At 38.5% G+C, this 26,268-nt stretch overlaps 1 protein-coding gene across 7 annotated transcripts in view; it reads left to right on the top strand.

Annotated features, from left to right (window-relative positions):
• The window catches only part of PRDM2 (PR/SET domain 2), a 74,425-nt gene that overhangs the window by 38,805 nt on the left and 9,352 nt on the right, over positions 1-26,268 (top strand). For 5 of the 7 annotated variants that reach the window (XR_012778300.1, XM_075520290.1, XM_075520292.1 and 2 more), the window contains 2 exons: positions 13,214-13,324; positions 14,745-19,116. Coding sequence is in view for 6 of the 7 variants with exons in the window: in XM_075520290.1 (XP_075376405.1) it covers positions 13,214-13,324; positions 14,745-19,116 (4,483 nt within the window). In the remaining variant the exon portion in view is untranslated. Of the gene's footprint in view, positions 1-8,037; positions 8,097-13,213; positions 13,325-14,744; positions 19,117-21,064; positions 22,777-26,268 lie in introns of those variants that run through there. The other 2 variants (XM_075520291.1, XM_075520294.1) reach the window with 2 other exon arrangements.

The raw sequence follows: 26,268 nt of genomic DNA, 5'->3' as shown, positions 1-26,268 counted from the left end.
GTACATTAAAACAATGAGTTTATATAATGTTTGCCCTCCTCCTTTGTTTACTTTAATATATTAGAAAGGACCTGCAGTGATATTCTGCCATATGACCTTGGACTGTCACTCTGAAGTTGGAAGGAGATGAGTCTTTCCAAATTTAACAGATGCAGAGAAGCAAAGTTTTCATGCCTGCAAATGTGTTGTGACAGTAGCTGCTTATTAACAATTAAAGATGTTCCTTGTTGGGTTGGAGACCCAGTTCATAAAATGCTATGATATTTTTAATGGGGACTAGTGGAAACACACTGTGTATTTACTATAGTATGTAGCTGGTAATTCTATTTTTGTCATCTCTGGTTAAGTTATTAATCATGTTATTTTCCTTACCTTGTACAAATACGAGTGCATGTCACTTGATGTGTATTGTTACATCTCTGTTCTTAGTGTCTGAGCAAAAGGCTCAGGGAAATTAATAATGCTATGCTTGCAGTAAATAATAGCCTATAAAACTGTACAGAAAAAAGAAATACTGTTTAAGGCAAGCTTGCATTGCGTGCCAAAACTGATACCTTGGCACTTTGGAGTGCACTGGTAAAAGGAGGGCAATAAGGGAGTGTGTGCTCTGGGGAATACTACTGAATATGTTTTCTAAAGTAGTTTTCCCTTTTTGAAATGCAAGATGTGAATCTATTGCAAATCTATTGGATTGCTGCTGCTAACATAAAAAAAAGATTTTCATCAACAGAAGTGTGTGCCGTATGTGTTTTTCTCTATGGAATCCCCCAAAGTAAAGATTACCTCTGCAAAATAAGAGAAAAATAGGAGAATAAGAAGTTTAAAGGAAGTAAAACTGGAAATGCATGCCAAGGAGGGGAACGAAATACATTGTAAAACAGAAGGGGGTGATTTTACTGAGAATACTGTTTTGTTGGAGAAAAATTTCTGGCAAATGACATGTTGTAGGTATGGTAAACAAACAGATTCAGTTGGGTAAAAATGAACAAGAGGACAAATTTGAGTGAATGTAAATAAAAAATGTTGAGTGTGACCTTGTAGCGATTCTGAGGGGTTTAATTTTATCCATAGGAGATTTAATATGGTGGTAGCAGTACTGTCCGAATCCTACATCTGTGAGAGGCTTTGCTCTGGTCTCCTCAGTGTTGGAGACTCCTGTTACAGTAATCCCAGTGCTCCGGTTAGATACAAAGGCAGTCCTGTTTCCTGGGAATTGTAGCCCTTGCACAGCTGTATTCTCCAAGTAAAGCCGTAGCCTGTGTGTGGACAAACGTTTGGATAAACTGTGCATTTTTGGTCTTCCATGCAATTGCAGCCTTTCACTAACCTTTCGAGAGTTCTGTTTGGCATGGTGGAGCGAAATTGCTCTTGATAGCAGAACACCGCCTTTACCAGCAGTGTATGAAGGGCATTAGCTGTTGGGTCTGCATGTGGACTCAGCAGTCCTTTTTTCATTTTTTTTTCTTTTCTTATTTTAAATGTCACTTATTGGTATGACCACTACTGACTTTGAACATATCCAGTTTGTCAAACAACAGAATAAAATGGCAGGTAAAGTCCTAAGTAGTTACCTTGAAAGATAACTGAGCTAAAAAACCCAGATATTTTTGGTTTAACCCTCTCAAATGTTTAGTGATCCAAATAGGATCACATGACAAATATTTGGGTTATTTATTACAGATAAAGGCAGACTGATCTACTAGTGATCATTTTAAACTTTGTGGTACAAGTAGTCGTGTAAGGTCTTTCATTTGTATTATCTGCAAATGATGCTATCAATATGCATGTTATTTCTTAATTGTCTGAGTGTAGCTTCATTTTGGGCCCAGAAAAACATTTCAGGGAGAGCTATAGTGAATGTAGAAGCAACATTTTCTGGATTCAAGTAAAAGCTCATATTCGTTAAAGCAGAGATTTAAATTTTGACTAATTCTCTGTATTTAAATACAAAATTTGGATGCTCTATTTTTAACTGAATTGTACATAAAAACTGGCTAAGTATAGAGAACACCAGTTATTTCTGGAAAATCTATGCCAGCTGTCATTTCTCTTGTTATTCCTTTTGCTTTAATACTTAGCAAAATAAAAGCTAATGGAATATAACTACAGAGAAGAATGTTTATCATATTTTCTGTGATGGGTTGGCTGTGTCAATGGTAGCTGTGGTTAGCTATCAAGTGACTTGCTAGGAATTTGTAGTGAATGGTGGGAGGTTGTGTTATTAGGGAGGGTAGGAGGCAGAAATACACAGCTACTTCGGGCGATTGAGAAATTCTAGAGCAAGTCTGATTGCATAGTGGTGTACTCTGCTATTTTAGTTTTAGAAATATTGGCATGGGGCAGAAATAACATTTTTTAAAAATCTTGCTAAGATAAAAGCTCTATGTTTAATTATTTATACTTAATCGTTTTGTCACAGCTCTTGTGTGGGTTAAAATTGCATAGAATTAAACCCTGTGGATGTTTGTTTGCCATACTTTGTAATTGTTAGGTGACATTTTGTACTACTTAAGTCATTATGGATGAGTAAGTCTTCTAGTCTATAAACTTCAGACTTCCTATGATTTATACTCAGGTTAGTCAGAAGGCATAACATATTAAGGATTTGAAAGAGATGCTGCAAATGTGGATGGCATACTATTGCAAACAGATAATATGAACTACTTTTTGCCCCTCTTTCTGTTACAGAGGGTGATGGTACATAATTTAATTTACAAAACATGAAGTGTATGAAGAAGGCCAGAGACAATTCCTATTTCAATTCTTGTGGACTGGTGTAATACCACACATTTGGGAGAGGCTTCCCGCTTGTAGGATTTTTCAGCCTAAATGTTTAGGGTTTTTTTAATCTGTTTATCTGAATTTTGTGAATAGCTTCAGCTAAGCTTTTCTGGGCTCATGAAGAACTCCATATAATGGCAATATATTCCCTTTTGCTTCTTGCAAACTGTTGTATCATTTCTTTGGCATCGCATACCCTATGATGCTGTGCTAATGTTTCTTGTACTGATTATTATATAATTTAAGAAGTTTGTGGTGAGATAGAGTAACATGATCTTCAGTGCTATCATTAAAGTGGAGACTTTGCCAAACATTTGCAGAAATTGGTGTTTTAAATAGCCCAGCTCAGAATTTTCTTACACTTTCCATGGCAACAAATTCATCTGTTATGCAAATGTCATGTTAACAGTCTCTGTAAATGCATTGCTCTCTCTCTTTTCTGCAAAATGGATATTTAATGCTCGGTATGAACATATTTGAATATACATATATGGTTAGGTGTATGTGCATCTGTCTCCAGGTATATTGAAATATCTTCCCAAGGTGAGACTTTAATGCAGCATTTATAATTTGGTTGGAAGATGCAGTCATTAAAATGCTCCTGTTTGTATGTGAAGTGGTGGTTAATGTGTAGCAATATGTTTATACAACAGGCAGTTTGATATTAATAGAATTGCTGTGAAGTTTGTCTTCCATGCTTATTCTGTTCCTCTTTCTCCTGCTTTTACTGTGTAAGCTTGAAAGTGTCTTTTTAAGGAAGAGGAGATGCAAGTTCTGCTGGAAAAAGTTACAGAAGAACCTTTGCTCACTGCATTTGCTTTTATTCTTGATGTCAAGCAGCCGTTTATCTCTGCTGCTGCTGTTTGTGGTCTTCAAACAGCAGTAGAAGTACTGGTCATTGAGTTTTGAATTATAGCGAGGGAAAATACATTATCTAAAACAATGGGGCATGCATTTTCTCTTCAGAAACCTTGCTTCTATGACTTTTGCTTTTGAAAGATCCCTCCTGGTGACCTCTAGTATCACTTGACACGTGTGAACCTGTTGCAGGACAGACTATGTGTATGCACTACTTTTGCTGCTCCTACCAGCCTGCGATGGAAGGATGTGGAGAGCTGAACCAAGACAAGGGTGGTCAGCCCCTGGCATTTCGATTACACAGGGATCGCCAGCAGTTCAAGTGCAGTGCCCTGCCGAGTCTTTGTTGTAAGAACAGCGGTGGGCTTGTGCTAAGCACAAGGCCTGACAGATAATATGAGCCTCCAGCTGTGGGAGGAAGCAATCCAGCAGGGAATGGTGAGGCCAGCATAGCCTGCATGTCCAGTTCTGTAGAACAGGGATGGGACTTTGGTTATAGATAATTTCCAAGATTTTTTCCAATTTCTTCCAAAGTATATCGCTATATGTATTATGCCTGTCCACCTTTAAAATTATTTGATATATTAGGATTGGGCAGATTGACAATACAGAACTAAGACTGTCTGTAGCTCTAGATTATTCTCATGTTTCTCAGGAGTCAGAAGTTAAAATCACATTGTGATAATTTTTGTATGCTGCAAAACAGCTCGTGTCAATTTTAGTGTTTCATTTGCTTAACAGTACCTAAAATTATGCCTACGTAAACTAGTTGTATCTGGTAACTTTGTAACGGTATTGCAAGAAAAGTGCCCCACCATTTATGTATAATAATGATGGATTGAGGAAGACAGGGTAATAAAGGCATTTAAATGTTGTCTTTTTCTGCACGTTTTCATATGTACTTGACAGCATTGTTGAAATAGGCCTCTTAATGTGTATGTCGCCATTCAGATTTAATTGACATCCCCTTTAATTAAATGTTTGTTTCAAAAATTGAGCTGTGCCTTGTATGACTTGAATTTCACCCTTAGAATTGCTGGAATACAAATAAAAATGTGCTGCTTTTGCATCCTTTTTATATCTTTTTTTTAAGGTTCAGCTTTAGAAAGATTTAGTTTTGAAAATGGAAAAGTCAGTTACTGTTTGTGTTTTTTAATTGGAGAGATAAGCACCTTCCCACCTAGGGGAAGAAGTTAGAAAGGGTTTTATGTGTGCGTGCACACCAACAAGTGGGATGCATCTCTATAGCCAAACTGGAAAATGCTCCTAGTATAGCATATCTTACACTAACAATAAAATAAAATTTTTTTCTGGCTTGACTCATACCAATTCAGTCTGTGGGGAAAAAAAAAAAAAAGTCTACCACCAAAGCTGTTCCATGGCAGCACTTGAATATCTGAACCTTGGGGTCTTGGGAGGCATCCTGTTGGGTTCTGCAGTAATGTTTTTTGCCAGCAGAAGGGCATTTTTCCCCAAAGCTTTTGGTAGGCAGTGGTTTCATGTTCTGTTTTAAGTAGGAAGCTTTTGAGTTCAAAAGACGTTCCCTCCCCAGGTAATAAGGTATGTGTCTGTTCAGAAGTACACTTCAGAGTTTTTCAGCTAAGCTTGCTCTAATCAAGTTTCAAAGCAATATTTAAATACAAGTAGTTAAAAGGAACTTTGATATATTGTTGTATTAACAGTAATATTAATGTAAGAAATATTGGAAGTTGACGTTTAAGTAACTTTGTTTTAATAAAGCAGAATTGTTGAGGTGTTATCTTTCAAGGTTGTCACCTTTTCTATTCCTAACCTAATATTTACTAGCTTTGTGACTTAGCCCTACTATTTTTATTCTCGTTTCCTTTTTCTCCAGTAATTTGCAGTGTGACATTTTGAACAACACAGGGGAGTAACCTCACCTATCCTAGATCACTTAACTTTGGACAGCAATTTAAAAATGGTTTTATTGCCATAGGCTATGAGGTGGTGGATGCTGTGAGTCAAATATTCTTTGACGCAGTAACATGATGGAGGTGTAAGTTTGCAGTGCTTAACATGCAGCCCCTCTTCAAAAATGAATAGCTATGCAATGAACCTGTAGTCTATACTTTGAAACGCGGCTCTTGGCTTAGATCTTTAAATAAAATATTTGCAGAACCTTGTGGGTTTGAGGTCATGTTTTTAGCAAATTTCTGTAATCCCTGTGATTATATGAATAATCCTCATATACATATATTTATATATATATGAGGCATGTCATACCTACCAGCTTTCTCTAAATGTTGAGTTCTTAGCTGGTCTCGGTGACTGTAAGCAGCTCCTAACACACAGGTATGTTGCTGTTTATTTAGCCGAGTGGTTTGTGATTTGGCTTTGGCTGAGCAGGTGCTGGTAGATAATAATGAAAGGTTTTGTAAACATGATTTTGCTATGTAATGAGTGGTGGCTAATGGTAGAATTAAAAAAAAAGGCAAAAAGCAAAATGAAGGCACTTAGACGCTAACAGAGGAAAATGTGTTAGAAGAGCAGCCTTAGTATTCACATCTTCATAATGGGCATTTTGAACTCAATACCTTTTTTTGGTGCTTAGCTACTTTACTGTTTAATCAGTTCCATTTATTAAATATGTAATGTCTTTAACATTTATATGCTGCGACATTCACAGTTGGACAAGATTCTAAGAAGTCACTGCAACATGTTTCTGCATTTTTTCATGTTCCTCCAGCTAACACAACTTGGATCTAATTTTTTGGAGCAATTTATGCTGTTATTTTGGATATGACTTTTTTATGTGTTAAAGGCATTCATTTTTTTCTAGCCTGTCTTCCAGAACAAACAACTAGTCAGATTTTTACAGATGCCTGAAGGTTTAAGGAATTTACTTTGAAAGGCATAACATCTACCAGTATTCTGGATACAGGAACAGAGGAATTCTGGTGCACAGCAAACAGTTTCTCAAATTAAAAATCAGGTTGCATCAGTATTTTAGAATTCATTAATCAGGATAGTGTGGAAGTGGTAATGCAGTTGTCTTCTGCTGAATTTTCTGTAAGGATTTTTTTTTTTAGCTTGTATATACACTTAATCTTTATTTCATTCTCTCCAGTGGCAAAATACTGATTATTTTTTTTTCAATAGGGGAAAAAAATCAAAAGCTGACTTATAGAATAGTAGCAACTACTGCGTGGGATTGATGCAAACTTTCACTAATCCGAACCAGTCCCAAAGGGATTTGACTAGCGGGTTTGTATTATTACACTGTAATTTGCATCATGAAACTGTGTGGTGATCACTGTTTGTCAGAGTATAACATGCAAATTTGTCCTTTTCCCTTTAGCCATACCCTTTCAAGGTGGCTACGCTCATCTGTGCTCTAAGAATACTTTTCAAGGGGTCTCAGAGGTAGCTTCTCCACTGTTTTCCAGGAGACTTGAGATTTGGGCAGGTATCTGGTACTTCTAAGCAACAGCACAGATGGGATATGGGGTGGATATGTTACTGGGCTGCAGTTAGTTGCTGACTATGAATTTCAAAGGAATACTGGAAACTCATACCAGTAATTCTTTTCCCTTATTAACCCAAGATTTTTGGGGAGGCAAATGTCTGTCTGTCATGTAAGTGATCAAAACAGTGTTTGAGATCAGATGTGAGTGTCCTTCTTACTTTATGATCTTAACTGTGAACATGTTTGGTGCTGCACTTAAAGGTTATTAAAGATAATAGCATCTTGTACAACTTAGCAATATTTAATTATAGAATTCAGCTCCAAGTGTATGGAAAGACTGTCTTTAACTTCTTCCCTCCTGGCATCTGAGTATGCTTATCCCATCCCACCAGAAATAACTCAGTGGTTTTACAGTTCCATTATTATTTTGGTTAACAGCAAAAATATGAGCACAGATAACTGTAGGTTGTCTTGGTTTGATCCATAAAATGAAGTATGGGCAAATAAAGATTATTTCTCTCTTTTAAATTCTTACTCTGTTGTCATCTGAACTCCTCTGAAATAAGCAGGACTACAGCATGAGTATCAGCTGATTATCTGGACATTGGCAGTAGCATGAGACCTGTGCCTATTGCAATGTTTGTGCTAAATGTCATACAGGTATTGTAAAGGTGTGAAGGCAGATAATACTTGTGCTGACCTATCTACAAAAGTGAAGGAAAGGGGAGAAAAAGAAATGATATTTAAAAATTAAGTTGCAAACAAATTGATGCATTCCTCTTTTGATCTTTGTCACTATAGACAAGTAGCTACTTTCCATCTGTTTCTTTCATTCATTTTCCTTTGCATCTTTCTTTTGCAATTCTTTTAATGCACATACACATATATTAAGTTCTGCCCTTCATTTATTCTTTTGTCATTGTTTCCATTTCACTTTCCCTGTGTTTCATTCCTGTATCTTTCTTGTTTAGACCAAGTGGAGGATCCAGCTGGCAGTAGCAGCCATGTAGGACCCTTCAGGAACCTGATGGTAAGTGCACGTGTGTACTTATACTCAGGCTTCCACCAGGTTCTGTATTCTGAGCCATTTTCCCTCTCCTGCAGGCTTCTGTTAGTTCTTGACATCTTAAACTGTAAGAAAATTAAGGGACAGAACTTGGGCTACTCATTGATATCCTTTATATCGGAATCATAGGTTGTGTTTTTCATTGAAAATCTGCAGGCAGAAAATGATGCAAATCTTTCAGGTTTACAAGGATTTAAAAAGCACTTTGAGAACTCATGGAGGAAAGTCTACCAAAAGCTATTAAATATCTTCAAAAGTTCCTGAACTATAGATATGTGAAAGCTGGGAGAAGATACCAATGAAGTATCACTTTACTATTACTCTATTCTTAAATTCTCTTCCTGGGCATCTGCTATTGAACATTGAGAGCCATGAAATGGATGCATCTGGGACAGTCATTGCCATGCTTGAGTATAGTGGATTCTTTTAACCTTTACAAAGAAAGCTGCAACCTAGAAAATGAACATACTAAAGCTAGTAAAAGGAAAACATCAAAAATCGCTTGGTATCTCTAGTTGATAAGTGTCAGAAATTGATCTGATGCATCTAAAATAATGTATGTACGCAAGCAATTTTTGCTCGCTATTCTGAGTAAGGGCAAGTAGGTGCTAGATGAATCTTCTCTTCAAATGTGTTTATGCTTAAAGGCTAAGAACTTGAAACGTTTCCAGCTGTATCAGTGAGCAGGTTGCATCTTTTTTTTTAGGTGTGTGGCAAGAGAACTTGCAAATTATCTTCTTTCCACCAATGGCATAAGGAAGTATGTGACTTAAGTAACTCAATTTTGGGTACAAATCCTGCTATTCTAGTGATTTACCAGATTATAATTGGATTTGAGGTACTATAAATTTTATATTCTATAAATGGAGAACATTTTGGAAAACTTACGCACGCTTTAGCACTTATGAGTGACTTCTGTTGTTGCTTTTACATACTTCACCTCACATTTTAAAGAGCACAATATATTTCTAATCTTGTTATAAGAAAGAATTAATTGGGTCTTGGTTTGAAGGCTTTTGCAGTAACCTGTCATTATGCTGTGAAATTCAGTGCTGCTGTAGAATTAGATGTAGAATTGCCCAGTGACTTCATCTGCGATACCATCATGTGCTGCATCATGTAGTAAAATGCTGTCTCTAACCGTGGCCAAGTTTGGCATAGATGAGAGGGACCTGTGGACCAATCTTTTCCTTTTGGTTTCTACTCTCACCTGTAGAGGTGAGACATGAATCTAGAATTTTGTCACTTAAGTCAAGATACTAATGTTGGTCTTCAAATGATAAGCAGTTTGCCAAAAGTTTGATACCTCTTAAAGGGTTCTAGCAATTAAACACGTTTTGTTACGTCGCTCCTAAGCTGTATTGTGATGCATGTGTGATTCCCTAGGCATGTATTGAAATTTTACATTTAGTCCTTTTACCTAGAAATGGAACTGTTTGTTGATTGTGTTACTGTGCATTTCAAGAGCGATTTCAGGTGGCTTGGCAGATATTTCTGGAAACTTATTTGAAATCCTTCATATTCAGATCGTGGTAGTACCGGTTGTAATTACAAACATTGGAAGCGCTGATAATAAATTATGTTAAAATTGGACATTCGGTAGCCTGTCAGGTAAAGGTGCGCTTAAATTCCTTATGCCTGTGTGAACACTAAAATATATGCTAAATCTTCTGACAACTTGCGGGTGTTTGGTATAAAATAGGATTGAATATTGTATTGTCAAATAAACCAGCGTTGGTTCATTGTGGCAGGTTTAGACACAGGGATTGTTACAATATTTGAGGATATTATGAGGTAATTGCTAGTTCAGTTTAGGAAGTGTGCATGTGTGTTTTCCAAAGGTGACAAAAATTCATTCTGAGTGACTATTGTCAGTTTCTCAGACTAAAAACTGTTAAATTGGAATAAGAAAATGAAAAAAGGATAATTACATACATGAAGCTGAAACACACCAGAATTTGGGGAGAGCCTGTGAAAACTGATTTCCTTGAGAGGAAATACAGATAATTACTTAGAATAGAATAGAATGTTCAAATAAAAACAAGCATTTCCTTTTAAAGCTGACCTGTCTCTCATCTGTTCTAGTGGAGGGGGTGCATACTTGGAAATTTTCAGTTTGAATAGAGGAACATTTTTTAAAAGGCATTGCAGCTTCTTGGCTCCAGATGTGAAAAATATTTTTGAGGAAACAAAGGAGGAACTTGGTGACAGGATTGTGAGTTGGAAGAATGTGCTTCTAAGAAAGAAATTAATTTAGGGCTATGATGCACGCTTCTGATTAGAGGGAAGAGTCAGTGCATTAAAAAGCAGCGTTTTGTGTGTTAGAGGGAGCAAAGGAGGAGTTTGGATTGCTGCTTTGGGACAATTCTCGCTACTAAGAGGTGATGTGTAGAAGTGTGATGTTTCGGAGGAGGCTGGTGTCTCAACCCCAGTCTTGTATGTAAAATAACCATTCTGTATGGAGAATATGGTCTTTGCAATGAATTGAGTTGGGAGACCTTAAACTTTCGTTTGTTATTACACAGTCCTTATCATAATTTCTGTATGTTATAGGACTATATTTTTAAGAGTAATAGGAAAAGGAAAGGAAAAAGGAGGGAAAAAAAAAGGAAAAAAAAAACCAGTATAACTTTGTAGTGCATTGGCAAACGAAGTTTTCAGTGTCTTTACATCTTGCGTCACTGATTAGGTCTTCGCATAATGCCATTTTGCCCTAATCTTCATTGTGTCCTGTTCAACTAATACATGCTTCTTAATTTTGCTAACAGAAAGCATTAGCAAACTTGTTTGTGTCAGTGGACATGATGAAATACCTTTATATTTTACTGTTACCGAGTTCCATCTAATTTGGTTTTACTGTCTTTGCCTTGTTGGTCAAGATCATGCTGCTTTTAGCCTTCTCATAATGTTATTCATAGAATCATAGAATTGTTTAGGCTGGAAAAGACATTTAAAATCATGGAGTCCAACTGTTAACCTAGCACTGCCAAGTCCACCACTACACCATGTCCCTGAGCACCTCATCCAAACGGCTTTTAAATACCTCCAGGGATGGGGACTCCACCACTGCCCTGGGCAGCCTGGTCCAATGCTGGACAACCCTTTCAGTGAAGAAAAATTTCCTCATATCCAGTCTAGACCTCCTCTGGCACAACTTGAGGCCATTTCCTCTCGCCCTATCACTTGTGACCTGGGAGAAGAGACCGACCCCACCTCTCTACAGCCTCCTTTCAGGCCGTTGTAGAGAGCGATGAGGTCTCCCCTCAGCCTCCTTTTCTCCAGGCTGAACAACCCCAGCTCCCTCAGCCGCTCCCCATCAGCCTTGTGCTCCAGACCCTTCCCCAGCTCCGTTGCCCTTCTCTGGACACGCTCCAGCCCCTCAATGTCTCTCTGGGAGCGAGGGGCCCAGCACTGAACACAGCATTCGAGGTGCGGCCTCACCAGTGCCGAGTGCAGGGGCACGGTCACTGCCCTGCTCCTGCTGGCCACGCTAGTGCTGATACAAGCCAGGATGCCATTGGCTTTCTTGGCCACCTGGGCACACTGCTGGCTCATGTTCAGCCGGCTGTCGACCAACACCCCCAGGTCCTTCTCTGCGGGGTCCTTTCCAGCCACTCTTCCCCACGCCTGTAGCGTTGCATGGGGTTGCTGTGGCCCAAGTGCAGGAGCTGGCACTGAGCCTTGTTGAACCTCACACAATTGGCCCCAGCCCATCCATCCAGCCTGCCCAGGTCCCTCTGCAGAGCCTTCCTGCCCTCCAGCAGATCAACCCTCCCACACAACGTGGTGTCACCTGCAGACTGACTGAGGGTGCACTCCATCCCTTCGTCCAGATCATCGATAAAGATATTAAACAGGACTGGCCCCAGCACAGAGCCCTGGGGACACCGCTTGTGACTGGCTGCCAACTGGAGTAAACTCCATTCCCCACCACTCCTTGGGCCCGGCCATCCAGCCAGGTCTTTACCCAGCGAAGAGTACACCCGTCCAAGCCATGAGCAGCCAGTTTCTCCAGGAGAATGCTGTGGGAACCCATGTCAAAGGCTTTACTGAAGTCTAGGTAGACAACATCCACAGCCTTCCCCTCATCCATTAGGTGGGTCACCTTTTTGTAGAAGGAGATCAGGTTGGTCAAGCAGGACCTGCCTTTCCTGAACCCATGCTGGCTGGGCTTGATCCCTTGGTTATCCTCTACATGCCGTGTGATGGCACTCAGGATGATCTGCTCCATCAGCTTCCCTGGCACCAAGGCCAGGCTGACAGGCCTGTAGTTCCCCGGGTCCTCCTTCTGGCCCTTCTTGTAGACGGGTGTCACATTTGCTAACCCCCAGTCGACTGGGACCTCCCCAGTTAGCCAGGACTGCTGGTAAAGGATGGAAGGTGGCTTGGTGAACACTTCCACCAGCTCCCTCAGTACCCTTGGGTGGGTCCCACCTGGCCCCATAGACTTGTGTGTGTCCTAGTGGCGTAGCAGGTCGCTAGCCATTTCCCCTTGCATGATGGGGCTCCATTCTGCTCCCTGTCCCTGTCTTTCAGTTCAGGGGGCTGGGTACCGCTGAATTATTACTTCATTGCTTTTATTATAACTCTCTTCAAGTCGTTATTCAGAATGTTCATACAGGTAGAGAAGCCTCTATGGGTTTCTACTTCATCAGGTCTTCCAATTAACATTGAGGATTAATAGTATATGAAGAAATTTCATATTTGCCATATACCTGTATGAGATACAGTAATTTAATAGCCATATGAAGGTACTGGGTAACTGTATGATGTGAGCTGGTTAACTCTGGACAATACCTTTCTGTTGTAATATATTCTTGCTTTGCAAGTGAGTAAATTATTTCGAGTCCTAGGTTTTTAGAAACTCATTGTTATCTTTACTTTTAATTTCTTCTGGCTCTAGAGACTTACTGCTTTACCTGAATGCTGTCCTTTTTACTGATCTGTCATTTGTATTCCTCAGGAAAATAGGGTTTCTGCAGAAGTTTGTTATATTCCAAAGTTGGGTGTTTTAATTCTGCCACTCAAATATGAAAAATAAAAATTGTTGGAATAATAAATGTTGGGTTTTTTCTCCCCAGGAAAGAAAAAGACTCAGGAAGGTAAAAACAAGGGAAAGAAGGCAGCGGATACTAAACAGAAAAAGGCTGATTTGGATTTTACTTCTGCAGATATGAGGGATTCTAAAGAGGGTGAGTTCTCAAGCATCTTATTTCTTTCCTTCTAACTATCTTTTTGAATCAAAGGATGCTTTTTGTCATGTTAGTATGTTATGTTAGTGTAGCAGAGTGAACATGTTTATATTGTTTGCCCAAACTTTTTTATTAGTAAGGAACGTGGATATCAGAAGTATGTTGTTAAACATGCAACTCTGACAACAGGAAAAACTAATGTACTGTAAAGTAAAATGTAGATGTAAATCCAAACTCCTTAGAACAGGAGAGCAGAGAAAAGTCCTTATTCTGAAATAATGTCTTTGGAGCTTAGTTATAGAGTCATTATTTATTGCTATTTAACAGAAGTCAGTATCAAGGGGAAAAAAATACAGTATTAATGCACTGAGTTGCTAAGCATGCTGTTTGTCCTAAAGATTATCCGCAAAGTTTGTTTATAATTTGGCTTGGGTTTTAATTATATAGTTTTTTGTCTGTTTTACAAGAATGTAAAACTTGCCACTGCTGTGTAACTGGTAATTGTTTACAGCTCTGTATAGGTGCTGATTTCTTTCAAGCTTCTTTTCTTGCACTTCTTTTGACCCATAACGCTTCCATTCCTTCACTCTGTTGTCCCTTCTGCTTGCACATCACGTGCACCACTGTTCCAGGTGTCTTTTGCCTCAGCTAGGGAATGGAGAGGAACTTCTTGCTCTGTACATGTAACCACTTACGCAATGTTGTGTGAATTGGCAGCAAAGTTATTTTCTTCAGCAATGGATGTATCTGACAGCAGATAGGTAAGACTAGCATGCAGAGGTGTGAATAAAGAATCCGTCCACACCAATAAATGATATGTGTGCAGGCTGTGATTCAGAAGTGCAGGAAATAGCCATTCAAGTAATGGCTAATAGGAAATCTGATATGAAGAATGGAAAGTACTATTCTAGATAAAAGGTACACCTTGCTATGCATTACAGTACAAATCCAGATTGTTTTATTGTTAATAATTTGGGGAAGATGGTCAAAAGCCAAGATTTGCTTGACAGGCTTCCTATATGCTTTATCTATATGTATTGCAGTACTTCCCTGACATTTATTTGCTTTAAGGATAGTCAGTGAAAGTTTTTGGAGGTTTCTTGAAATGTTCTGAAGTCTACCTTGAAATATTCTGGTACTCTTGAGGCTGGTTTGGGTTTCTTGGCCACAATGTTCAATCCAAAGATTCTCTGTTAAGTATAGGCAGTTGCCTACATTTTGCTGAAGTTCCAGGAAGGAAGTTTCCGAATACAGTTTTGCTCTCTGTACTGAATCACAACAGTGAGAAGTAGTGGCGTTGTGTTGGGTCGTAAATGTTGGATATGTTATGTTAGAGGAAAAGGTAGAAGAAAGGTGTGGCATACTTTGAAGTGTTTGGTAAAAATGTCTCATGCTTTTCTTTTCATGCTTTGTGTATCAGGTCATAAAGAGGAAGATGAAACTCCTTCTGTTTCTGCTGTACTGTCCCTGGAACAAACAGCTGTGATTCAGGAAATGGTAAATCAAGATGTACTTCCAAAGCTGATGATCCCCAGTCCTACCAGTGAACCACAAATGGTAACTGAAGACAAACAAGGAGAAGCAATAAACTGTGCATCAGATGATTTAGATGATGATGAAGAGGAGGATGATGAAGAAGAGGATGATGAAGAGGAGCTAGAAGATACCAATATGCCTAAAGAAAATGCTGACATGCCTTTGATATGTGAAGAAAAGTTAGACTCTATGGAAGAGCAAAAGAGTACGTCAGAAGAATCTCCAGAAAGCTCTCCAAAGAAAAAACTTGTTGTGAAAATTCCAAAAGCGAGAGGTGAATCAAATGGTGATGTTCAGGAAACATTCATGTTTCCCTGTCAGCATTGTGAGAGGAAGTTTACAACAAAGCAAGGACTTGAACGCCACATGCACATCCATATATCTACTGTTAACCATGCTTTCAAGTGTCGATATTGTGGGAAAGCCTTTGGTACTCAAATTAACAGGCGAAGACATGAGCGACGCCATGAGGCAGGGCCAAAAAGGAAACCGTTCTTAACACTAACGTCATCACAGCACTTGGATAATGTTGCTGATAACCAAGTAATTGTGGATGATGGTCTTAAAGATGACCTGAACGTTTCCAGTCTTGTGCAAGACTCTGTTGTCTTGGATTCTGAGAAAGTTTCCCAAGAAATGTCAAACTCTGCTTTTGCTGAGGAAAATAAGGAGCCCAAAGAATTGCATCCATGCAAATACTGCAAAAAAGTTTTTGGAACTCACACCAACATGCGGAGGCATCAGCGTAGGGTTCATGAGCGTCATCTTATTCCCAAAGGTGTCAGAAGAAAAGGATTCTTTACTGAAGAGCCACCGCTTCAGGCAGAGCAGGCCCCACCAGTCCAGAGTGTATATATAGCAAGTTCAGAAATAGAAGAGGAAGGTGAAGTAGATGATGTCTATATTATGGATATTTCCAGCAATATCTCTGAAAACTTAAATTATTACATTGATGGTAAAATTCAGTCCAACAGCAGCACTAGCAATTGTGATGTGATTCAGATGGAGTCCAACTCTGCAGACTTATACGGACTAAATTGTATAATCAGTCCAGTCACAGTGGAAATTTCCCCAAGTTTAAAGGTTACACAAACGCATGTGAATGAACCTCCTAAGGAACCCTCTAGCAGTGGGAGCAATGAATCCAAAAAGAGGAGAACTGCCAGCCCTCCTCTCGTACCAAAAATAAAAACTGAAATAGACCCAGAACCTGTAACTCCTACTAGCTCTTTAAATCTTCCTCTTAGCATTTCAACAGAAAGCTTACCTTTTCATAAAGAAAAAGGTGTTTATTTGTCATCAAAATTAAAACAGCTTCTTCAGACACAGGACAGTAAGAAGATAACTCCGTCAAGTGAAATCCCTAAACTGGGACCTTCAGTTACGTCATCACCTATTTTGCCTCCAGTATCCAGTAGATTTAAAAGAAGGACCAGCTCTCCTCCCAGTTCTCCACAGCACAGTCCAGTACTTCGAGACTTTGTCAAATCAGGTGAGGGAAAAACTGTGTGGAATGATAATATTCGGAGTTCAAAAATGCCAAAGTTAGAAAGCCACAGCAACTCACCTGCTTGGAGCTTGACTGGAAGGGAAGAAAAAGAGACTTTGAGCCCTCTTTGCTTTGAAGACTATAAAATATCAAAAGACTGGACAGCAGCTCCAACTTTTGGCAATGTGTGCAACCAACAGCCACTGGATTTATCTAGTGGTGTGAAACAAAGGTCTGATGTCAAAAATAAGAATCAGGTTCCCTGGGAATCTGTTTTAGATTTAAGTGTACATAAGAAGCCTTGCAGCGATGCTGAAATTAGGGAATATAAAGAAAATTCCATACAGCCAACCTGTAGTGGTGTTAAAAAGAAGAAACCAACCACTTGTATGTTACAGAAGGTTCTGCTGAATGAGTATAATGGAACGGATGCAGCCACAGACAGCACACTCAGTGTAAACAGGAGCGTAAGCCCAAGCAAACCCCTGGAGCCTCAGGCAGAACCTGACATGGATCCCAGTCTATCTGCATTGTCTTCTGTTGACACTCAGCCCCTTAGTTCCTCTGTTTCCCCTGTGCCACAGACATCTGCTGTACCTTCCATGTGCCAGCTGCCTCCTTTGTTAACACCAACCAATCCTCCTTCCCCCCCGCCCTGCCCGCCTGTGTTAACAGTTGCTACATCACCTCCTCCCCTTCTTCCAACGATGCCGTTATCAATTCCAGATGTCTCTGCCAGTGCCACTAACACTTCTTCTTGTCCATCGCCACTTTCTAACACTACTACCCAGTCCCCGCTACCAGTTCTTTCACCTACAGTTTCTCCTTCTCCATCTCCTGTTCCTTCTGTTGAACCTCTTATTTCTGCTGCTTCACCTGGTCCTCCTACACTCTCTTCCTCATCTTCCTCCTCCTCTTCCTCCTCTTTCTCCTCCTCTTCATCTTCATCATCTCCATCTCCACCTCCTCTTTCTGTAGTTTCTTCTGTTGTTTCCTCTGCTGATAATCTTGAAAATACTCTCCCAATAATAAAACAGGAAGAAGCTGAAAATGAACAACAGAAAGCAAGAGAAGATCCTCGTACTTCAAGTGAATCGGGAGTAGTGCAGGAAACATTCAATAAAAGCTTTGTGTGCAATGTCTGTGAATCACCTTTTCTTTCTATTAAAGACCTAACGAAGCATTTATCCATTCATGCTGAAGAATGGCCCTTCAAATGTGAATTCTGTGTACAGCTTTTTAGGGATAAAACAGACTTGTCGGAACATCGCTTTCTGCTTCATGGAGTAGGAAATATCTTTGTTTGCTCGGTCTGTAAAAAGGAATTTGCTTTTTTGTGCAATTTGCAACAGCATCAGCGGGATCTCCATCCAGACAAAGAGTGCACACATCATGAGTTTGAAAGTGGGACTTTGAGACCCCAGAATTTTACTGACCCCAGTAAGGCAAACGTGGAGCACATGCAGAGCCTGCCAGAAGATTCTTTGGAACCTTCTAAAGAGGAGGAAGATGAAGATCTAAATGATTCCTCTGAAGAGCTTTATACTACTATAAAAATAATGGCTTCTGGAGTAAAATCTAAAGATCCAGATGTTCGTATGGGCCTCAATCAACACTACCCAAGCTTTAAACCACCTCCATTTCAGTATCACCATCGTAATCCTATGGGTATTGGAGTTACTGCAACAAACTTCACTACCCACAATATTCCACAGACTTTTACTACTGCCATTCGATGCACAAAATGTGGGAAAAGTGTTGATAACATGCCTGAGTTACACAAACACATATTGGCCTGTGCATCTGCCAGTGATAAGAAGAGATACACACCTAAAAAAAATCCAGTACCACTGAAACAGACAGTGCAGCCGAAGAACGGCATGGTTGTTATAGCTGGCCCTGGAAAGAATGCCTTCAGACGAATGGGTCAGCCTAAAAGACTTAATTTCAATGTTGAGATTAGCAAAATGTCCTCAAATAAACTAAAAATAAGTGCATTGAAAAAGAAAAACCAGCTTGTCCAGAAAGCTATCTTGCAAAAAAAGAAATCTGCCCAGCAGAAGGCAGAATTGAAAAATAATCCATCCGAGTCAGACTCTCATATCTGCCCCTACTGTAATAGAGAGTTTACTTATATTGGAAGTTTGAATAAACATGCGTCGTATAGCTGTCCCAAAAAACCCATCTCTCCCTCCTCTAAAAAGAATTTTTCAAAAAAAAGTGCAAGTTCTTCACCTGCAAGCAGTGAAAAAGGCAACAACCAGCGTAGGCGAACAGCAGATGCAGAAATCAAAATGCAAAGCATGCAGCCTCACTTGGGCAAGACAAGAGCACGAACCTCAGGGCCTGCACAGACCCAGCTTCCCTCTGCATCCTTCAAATCAAAACAAAATGTTAAATTTGTACCTTCCATTCGATCTAAAAAGCCAAATTCATCTTCGTCATTGAGGAACTCTAGTCCTGTAAGAGTGTCCAAAATGTCCCATGTTGACGGGAAAAAAACTAAGGTGGTCACTAAGAACAATTCCTCTGGAATCTCAAGCAAAGCATCCCGGAAATTGCACGTCAGAATACAAAGGAATAATAAAGCTGTTTTGCCAAGTAAGTCTGCTGTGGCAAGTAAGAAAAAGGCCGACAGATTCACTGTAAAATCTAGAGAGAGGATTGGGGGACCTATTACACGAAGCCTACAGCAGGCGGCAAATGCAGAGGCAGCAGAAAACAAAAGAGATGAAAGCAGTACAAAGCAAGAACTAAAAGATTTCAGGTAAGCGTTTAATTTGAAGTTGAAACAACACAGGAACACGTTGCTTGCCGTTTTGCCAATTTTCTTGGTCTTTGAGTTTCTCATACGTAAATAAAAAAAGGTTGCATTTCCTAAAACATGGTTAAGTAGCTCAGTCATGCTGAGGTATGATGTACATACTTGATGCATTTTGTCATGTTGTCATGAAATAATACATAGTTTGTATAGAGAATGTCTTTAATTATAAACTGAATTGAAAACTCTGGAAAAAATTGTCAGTGCCTGAGTGCAAATAAACTTAATGTCATTAAACTTAATGTTATTGGAGACAAAAACCTTGTATTTGATATCGAACATGTACGGTGGCCGAAAATCGTTCTAGGTTTAGTTTATGGCGGTTCACTAAGCTAAAAATCATGACTGCATTTTTTACTTGCTAAAATAACTTGCGTTGTTGGTTTTTAATAAAAAGCATTCTCTGCATATCATATTAAAAAAACCCCCATGACCAAATACTTCAAAACGTATGTGCATACTAATTGAGTCAGATCATTAAATACTTAATATAAGGGAAATGGACGTGTAAGAAAAGTTACATGAACATGTAAATTTGTTAGAAATATCATACTCTTATGTTTCAGTATAAACAAATTTTATAATTAAAGTTCTATTTCTTTTTGAGAAGAAGCATTTTAATCACAAGAAAGGGTAATACTTCAATAAATAAATAAAATCTTCATCTATGTGCCTGAGTCCCGACTTACGTCTTCATGTAGTCTCTCAAATCAATAGGATATTTTGCAAAGTGTTTATAACTTTTATTAGCATGCTTCTGCCCTGTTATTCTTGGAAGCAGGTATCTGATTTGCTGAGTAACTTTCACAAAGCTCACCGGTAATTAAGAGACCTTTTGGGTTTGGTCATTGCAGTGCATGGCTGTGATTAACACCAGATTTATGGCTGAAGGTAGTATTTTTTTTATCCAAGTAATTGGTAGTGGAGGAGGGGGAGGAACTGGCAGCCTCCTTCAGAACAAGTGTCCCCTAGCAGAATTTGTCAAGAAGTGTCAAAATCCAAACTGTACGCAGCTTGTGTGTCTTACGGTGAAGACCACCGAGGTGAAAATTTTGAGGAAATATTTTGTAAAGTAAAGGTTCGATATAAAATATTTATTTCAAAGTGCTAGAGGGGAATTTGACTTAAAATAGTCAATACCCAAATTAGGACGTGTTGAAGGAGAAAAATGTTACTGGAATTTGGAGACTAATGGTGTAAAAAATGCCTTTAAGGAACAAGAACTGTCTACCAGGCCTGTTCTCTTGGGACATAAACATCTTCATGTTACTTAATTCTCATCAGCTGCTCTTAGTGTTATGTGTGAAACTGTATTTTACATGATGCCAGAACAGATCAGTAGAATTTGAAGCCAGAATGACACATCTTTCCATCTAAATTAATCATTTGACCTTAAGCAAAATAACCGAGTACTTGGAAATCTGTGCATATGGAAATTGTTTAATAGTATTTGGGGTAAATAGCAATTTACCTAGGGGCAAGATTTCCTTGACTGTCTCAAATACTATTAGTTTACTTTGGCAGCTTGCAGTCTTTACTGGTTTAATGAATAGTTATGCTAGAAGAATTCTTGCTTTTTGTTTCTGAAATAATGTTCATAAATCTAGATTGTGTAGTCAACTTTTTTATATCCAGTGTATAGTATGAAGAATTTTTTTGCCTTCATGCGCTAATGTCAGCACAGGCTAACTTTGATTCTACTCTGTAGGCACTGTTGTTGGTTCCCACCCCACCCCCCAAAATCTTAATTCTTAGTATTTTTTTCAAGACTTGCTTCATGTAATATTTGTCTCCAAATTTGTTTTTCACTTTTCGGTTTTTCTGTGTAAACATACTCCGTTCACAAATAGTTTGTTTTGTCATTTATCTTCAGTTTTTGTTTTTTATTTTCTAGGAATCTCCTGTAAAAACAAACCAAACAAAATAATCCCTTAATGACATGGTAGAGCTGTTGCATGCTCAACTTAGGATAAGCACTACGACAATGGATGTGAAATCCACCAAGCTTGCGAAACCAGCTGAAGCTGACTCTCAATCATAAAATTGCCTGCAGGCTTCTTGCTAATATTCAGTGTCAGGCATAGATTTTCTTATTTTGTGCTTGACACACGTACTGGGCTACAGGATGATTGGGATAAAAGAGAAGGGTACTATTTAAAACAAAACAAAACCCACACGAAACCATCAAAGTAATAGTGGGATTAACTAAACCAAATCTCTTGCTCTTGTGTTTGCTTAGATCCTGGTTTTGTCCGTACCTTCATGAATGGCATACAGGCAGTTCAGTTGCATACTTGGCAAAGCAGGTTCCTTAGTTTTGTCAATAACTCAGTGTAGATTCAGGGACAACAAATGTTGCTGCACTCAAAGTATTTTTATCATGTATTAAGTCTCTTAAAGCCTTTTGTCTAAATGAATTGGTAGAGGCCAACCTAGCACGACAGAATTTCCTTTTCTTCCCACCTTCTCCTCACTTTCTGAGTCTTTTAGATGTCCAGCATACAATGGGAAAAAGCCTGATTTGGATGTTTTATGGATTTTCCAAATTCCTATTTATACATGCAGATGAAACTTTATATAGCAATGAAATACCAATATCGATTTCTAAATACCATATATATAATGAATGCAGTGTATCTTTTTATCGATAAGAAGGCTAGACCAGGACTACATACCTGTATATTTTGAAAGTTAAATATATAATTACTCTAAAAGGTCCTACACCTCTATCTAATAACTTAAGACAACAAATTGGTCTGTTGTTCATAACAGTTTTTTATGGAAATACATTGTCATGTGTTCATATAGCTTTCAAGATTAATGACAGAATTGATGGAAAGTGACTAGTTTCTTTATACAGCCACCCCTTTTATTTTTTGTTCTTGACTTAAAAAGTAATCTACCTCTTAAAATTTGTAGTTTAATACTTGTTTGGTGAATTTGTGCCACTTTAACTTTCACTTTCGCTATCATTCCCATTTTGTTACATTTCTGTTATGGGGACTTTATGTTGAAATATTGTATAAAGCATTTGTAGCAAGTTTAAAAAAAATAAAATATTTAAAATTATTTAAATTGTTTTGGACACTTCAATTGTACTATATGTGATTTACATTTTACATTAATTTCATTTTGTTTTCATTTTGGGTTGTTAATCTTGGAGCATGTTCCTGTATTAAAGTTTGCTGTTAGTTATATTGTTTCTTCTATTGGAGAGTGATATAAAGACTATTCTAATGAAACCATTAAAAATTACAATTTGACATACAAGTGGGGTTGTCATTGCTTTTGAACATTGTAGCCTTGCTGAAGATACTGTAAATGCAGGTAAGCAACCGAAGAGGGATTTTTCTCTTGCAGCATGCAATACGTCATGTAAGTTGCAGATGTATTCGAGAGTGTTGCAAGCACTTAATGGCCAACTAGATGGAACTATCATGACACATTTTATATAACTGTAACCAATAAAGTAAACTTTTTAAAAACTTGTGGGAAACTTGCCTTTTGTATGGAAACCAGATGTACCAGGACAAATGAAACAATGTACATCTAGAAGGAATTAAGTGTGCTTGCATCCTTCAGTTGTCTGCAGCCAGTTCACTGAAACAAACGTATACCAATTTGACACTTCTGAGTCAGTCTTAGGTTTGTGGTTTTTGATTGTGGACACAGTTAATAAATTTAAACTTTTAATTAAAATTACACACACCATTTCAACTTTTTCTGATATTATAATGTTCTCTTTTTATATGCTTTAAACTTGTGAAATAGTTTACTTTAAAAAAAAAAAAAAACCAAACCAAAACAAACAAACATGTAAAGAGTTTTGGCTCTGAGAATTTTAGAATGTTGTATTCCACCACCAAGATATGTGTTGTGCCTCCTGCAGTGGAGCTGGAAGCATCTGTGTCCATATTAGTGTGGCAGGTGGGTGGAATAATGTAACATCGTTAGGACTAACAGTATTACAGTAGCCAATTTCTTAGCATAGTCACTAGTAATCCAGTAGTAAGTTAATATTTTATGGAGTTGTCTATTCAAATTAATACTTCTGTTTGAGTAAGATTCTTTGGCAAGAACTCCCTGTTTATTTTCTCATGTGATATGTCACTCCTTGAACATGTTATCCTCTCCGTAACAAAGTTTTCCCTGAATTTTAGCTGATGGGGAAAATCTGGTGCAATGATGCAGAAGTTCTACCATTGTTCATTGAGTGCTTTTGCAGACACATCTGCACTGTGATAATATACGCTGCAGCTTGATAGTTGCACCTCGATTGGAGGTGAATTCTTAGTCTAGCTTACAGCAGCAATTATCAATTCGGTGGTAGGACAGCCGCAGCGAAGGTTTTTAGTATTGATTAGGTTTTACTGTATTTACTTAAGTGAAAACATTTTGTTTTGCATACCTATAGTTGTATTTGGATATTTTATAAGAATTAGGAAATGTGGAAAAAAAGGTAAGACTCTCCCGTAGTTTTGAAGTTACTGAGGGTGGGACATGAACTTATCCTTAACTAGTCGTTTCACATCTTTCTTCTGTTACTGACAAATGAAATATCAGTTGGTGTTTGGTCTTACTGCAGTCTCGGTATTTTGATCACCTTGTAAGGATTTATTAGAGATGTCTAGCAGTGAACTGATCATAAATAAACCAACTTCCTTCCCTCGTTCCTTAATATTATGGCAGAAGTCCTGTTGCCGTTGTCTTTGCTATTTCTCTGCGGTGATATTAAATCCTGCTGTGTCCCGAGGATGTTGCCACACTGAGATGTTCACACACATTCGTCCACAGTAGTTCTCAAGTTAAGTGCTGTATGATGGAGATCTGTATTCCAAAATGAGCGCTAATCATCAAGGAAGAAGTTTCATTCCTAAATATGCGACTCATCACAGATAGGAAATGTACAACTTCTATAGTTACTATTACTGTTGCATCTCATCTGCATAATTGAATTTCTGTGGCTTTTATAACTGCCTCTTTATGATCTGAATGCAACAATAAAGCCATAACGATGCCCACAAACTGCTGATAGTTCTTGAAATGCATCCAGACAGACAATGAAAACAATTAAACTTGTCCTGTTTACAGAGCCTAACTGACATGCTGGTCAAGATCAAGTGCACTGTCAGTTTAATAAAAACAGTAATGCTGAAGTGTGTATGGAGATGGGAGATCTAACAATTTGTGCTTACCTTTTTTTTGTGTGGGTTTTTTTTTTTTTCCATTATCTGGTTTGGTAGAAGGAGTTAAAACCAGCTTGTATCAGAGGATGTCTTAAATGTGTTCAATCCTAGGCGTTACAAGCAGCCCAGGTGATGCAGCCAGGCCCCCTGCATACGGTGTTTCCTGCCTTGCTCTGCAAGCTCCTGACCCTTTGTGTACGCTTCCTGCAGTTGATTTAGGCTAGTGTATTTCTGGCACTAGGCTTTGTTGGCTTTTTGTATTGCAAGCCTTTTATTTAAAGTTCTAGTTTAGTTCCTGATGATTTTCTTTAGGGACAGGTCATAGAAAACTAGATCCTGGCAATTTGATGTGTAAATTTTAGATTTCAAATGCCGAAATGAATAGTACTCCCTTCGGTTACTGAGGTTTGTGACTTCGTTTCCAAAATTATGGGGCCAGTTCCAGCTTTTTACTGGAGTCAAGTTCAGCTAAGAAGCTGAGTTGCAAGTGATAACCTGTGACAGACAAATAGCTTGTGAATTACCTTAAAAGGAGAACTTAGAAGACCTGACGTACTAATTCTAGCTTTTATTTACGGCACGTGTGATCTGCATGAGTCACATGATATTCTACTTCTGTTCGTGATGAAAATGAGCTAAAGGATAGATTCTGAACAACAAGTGCGTGCTGGTTTGGATCTGAGCTTTTGTGGTAAGTGAATTATGACAAAGAGGTAAATTCCACATCTTCTATTTAATTAAACTGGTAAAGAATTAGAAAGAAACTCTTGGGACTAGCGTGAAATTTCATACTAGTAACTGAAGATACTTTGATACCAACATAGAGCAAAGCTGATTTTTGAATCACCCTTATAGAATATTTAAAAATAAAATATTAATACTTGTAAAATTAATACCATATAGTGTTTGGTGTTTTTAAGCTGTAGCTGGAGTTTTGAAAAGTGCTCAACAGTTGGATGCACAAACCTCACAGAAGTTTAATGGGAACTCTGTAAAGCTTCACCTACACAGCCACAATAATCCGAATTACTTTTTGAAGTGGATTGCTTCATCTAAACTTTGTGGACGGACAGTTATCCAATATCTACTGAGCTGAGAGCTAAAGGCTACTCAAAAGAGATGTCTTAGAAGACACTTGGGCATAAAATACAAATTCAAATGCTCAAGAGATTTCAAAACTTATATTCAGATTGCAGTAAAAGTCCTAGTTTCCTGTTTATATATGCCATGTGATGCATTTTAATTGTATAGTTGCATACTGTATTTTTTTGGTAGAAACCAGGTCACTTAATCCGTAGGGTGGAACTGCTCTAAAAGTGAATAGCAGCTCTCTAATGGAAGAGGGTATGTGTAGGACCTTCTCATGTTTTTTGGAAGAATGGGAAGGTGAGGAAAATATTTCAGAGCAAGACGCAAGTAAAGCACTCTTAAGAAAGGCATGATATATTAAGCGTACAGTTAATGGTCCATTTTACACACCAAATGAGCCAATGAAAAATGTTAACGTTATTAAAGATGGGTCTTTATTCCGTACGTATGAATGACTTGATGTCATTTCCTAAACTTGCTTTGGGATCTTGACTTTGCAATTCAAGAAATGTCTTGGAGGTGTGTTTTGAGTGAAATTAATGCCAAGGTAACACTCAGACCCTAGCTGAAGTTGGTGCTACTTTGTGCTCATCACTTACAGTCGGGCAAGGGTCCCCACCCAAATGTTTAAAATGCAAATAGATTATTAGACCAGGAGTGGGAAAGGAAGCTGTTGGTGTAAAGCATCCGGTGTCTGATACGAGATCACGGGCAGAACTCCGAAAGGAACAGGAGGTATTAGAGTCCTGTTGTGTCTCTGGACCACAGTCTCTTCAGCCACTAACTACTTTTAAACCTCTTCCTTGGTGAAGAGGAAGCCTCA

The sequence above is a fragment of the Mycteria americana genome, chromosome 18, assembly GCF_035582795.1.
Source record: "Mycteria americana isolate JAX WOST 10 ecotype Jacksonville Zoo and Gardens chromosome 18, USCA_MyAme_1.0, whole genome shotgun sequence".
Lineage (NCBI taxonomy): Eukaryota > Metazoa > Chordata > Aves > Ciconiiformes > Ciconiidae > Mycteria > Mycteria americana.
Note: the sequence above shows the minus strand (reverse complement) of the source record. Positions and strands in the feature narration are given on the sequence as shown.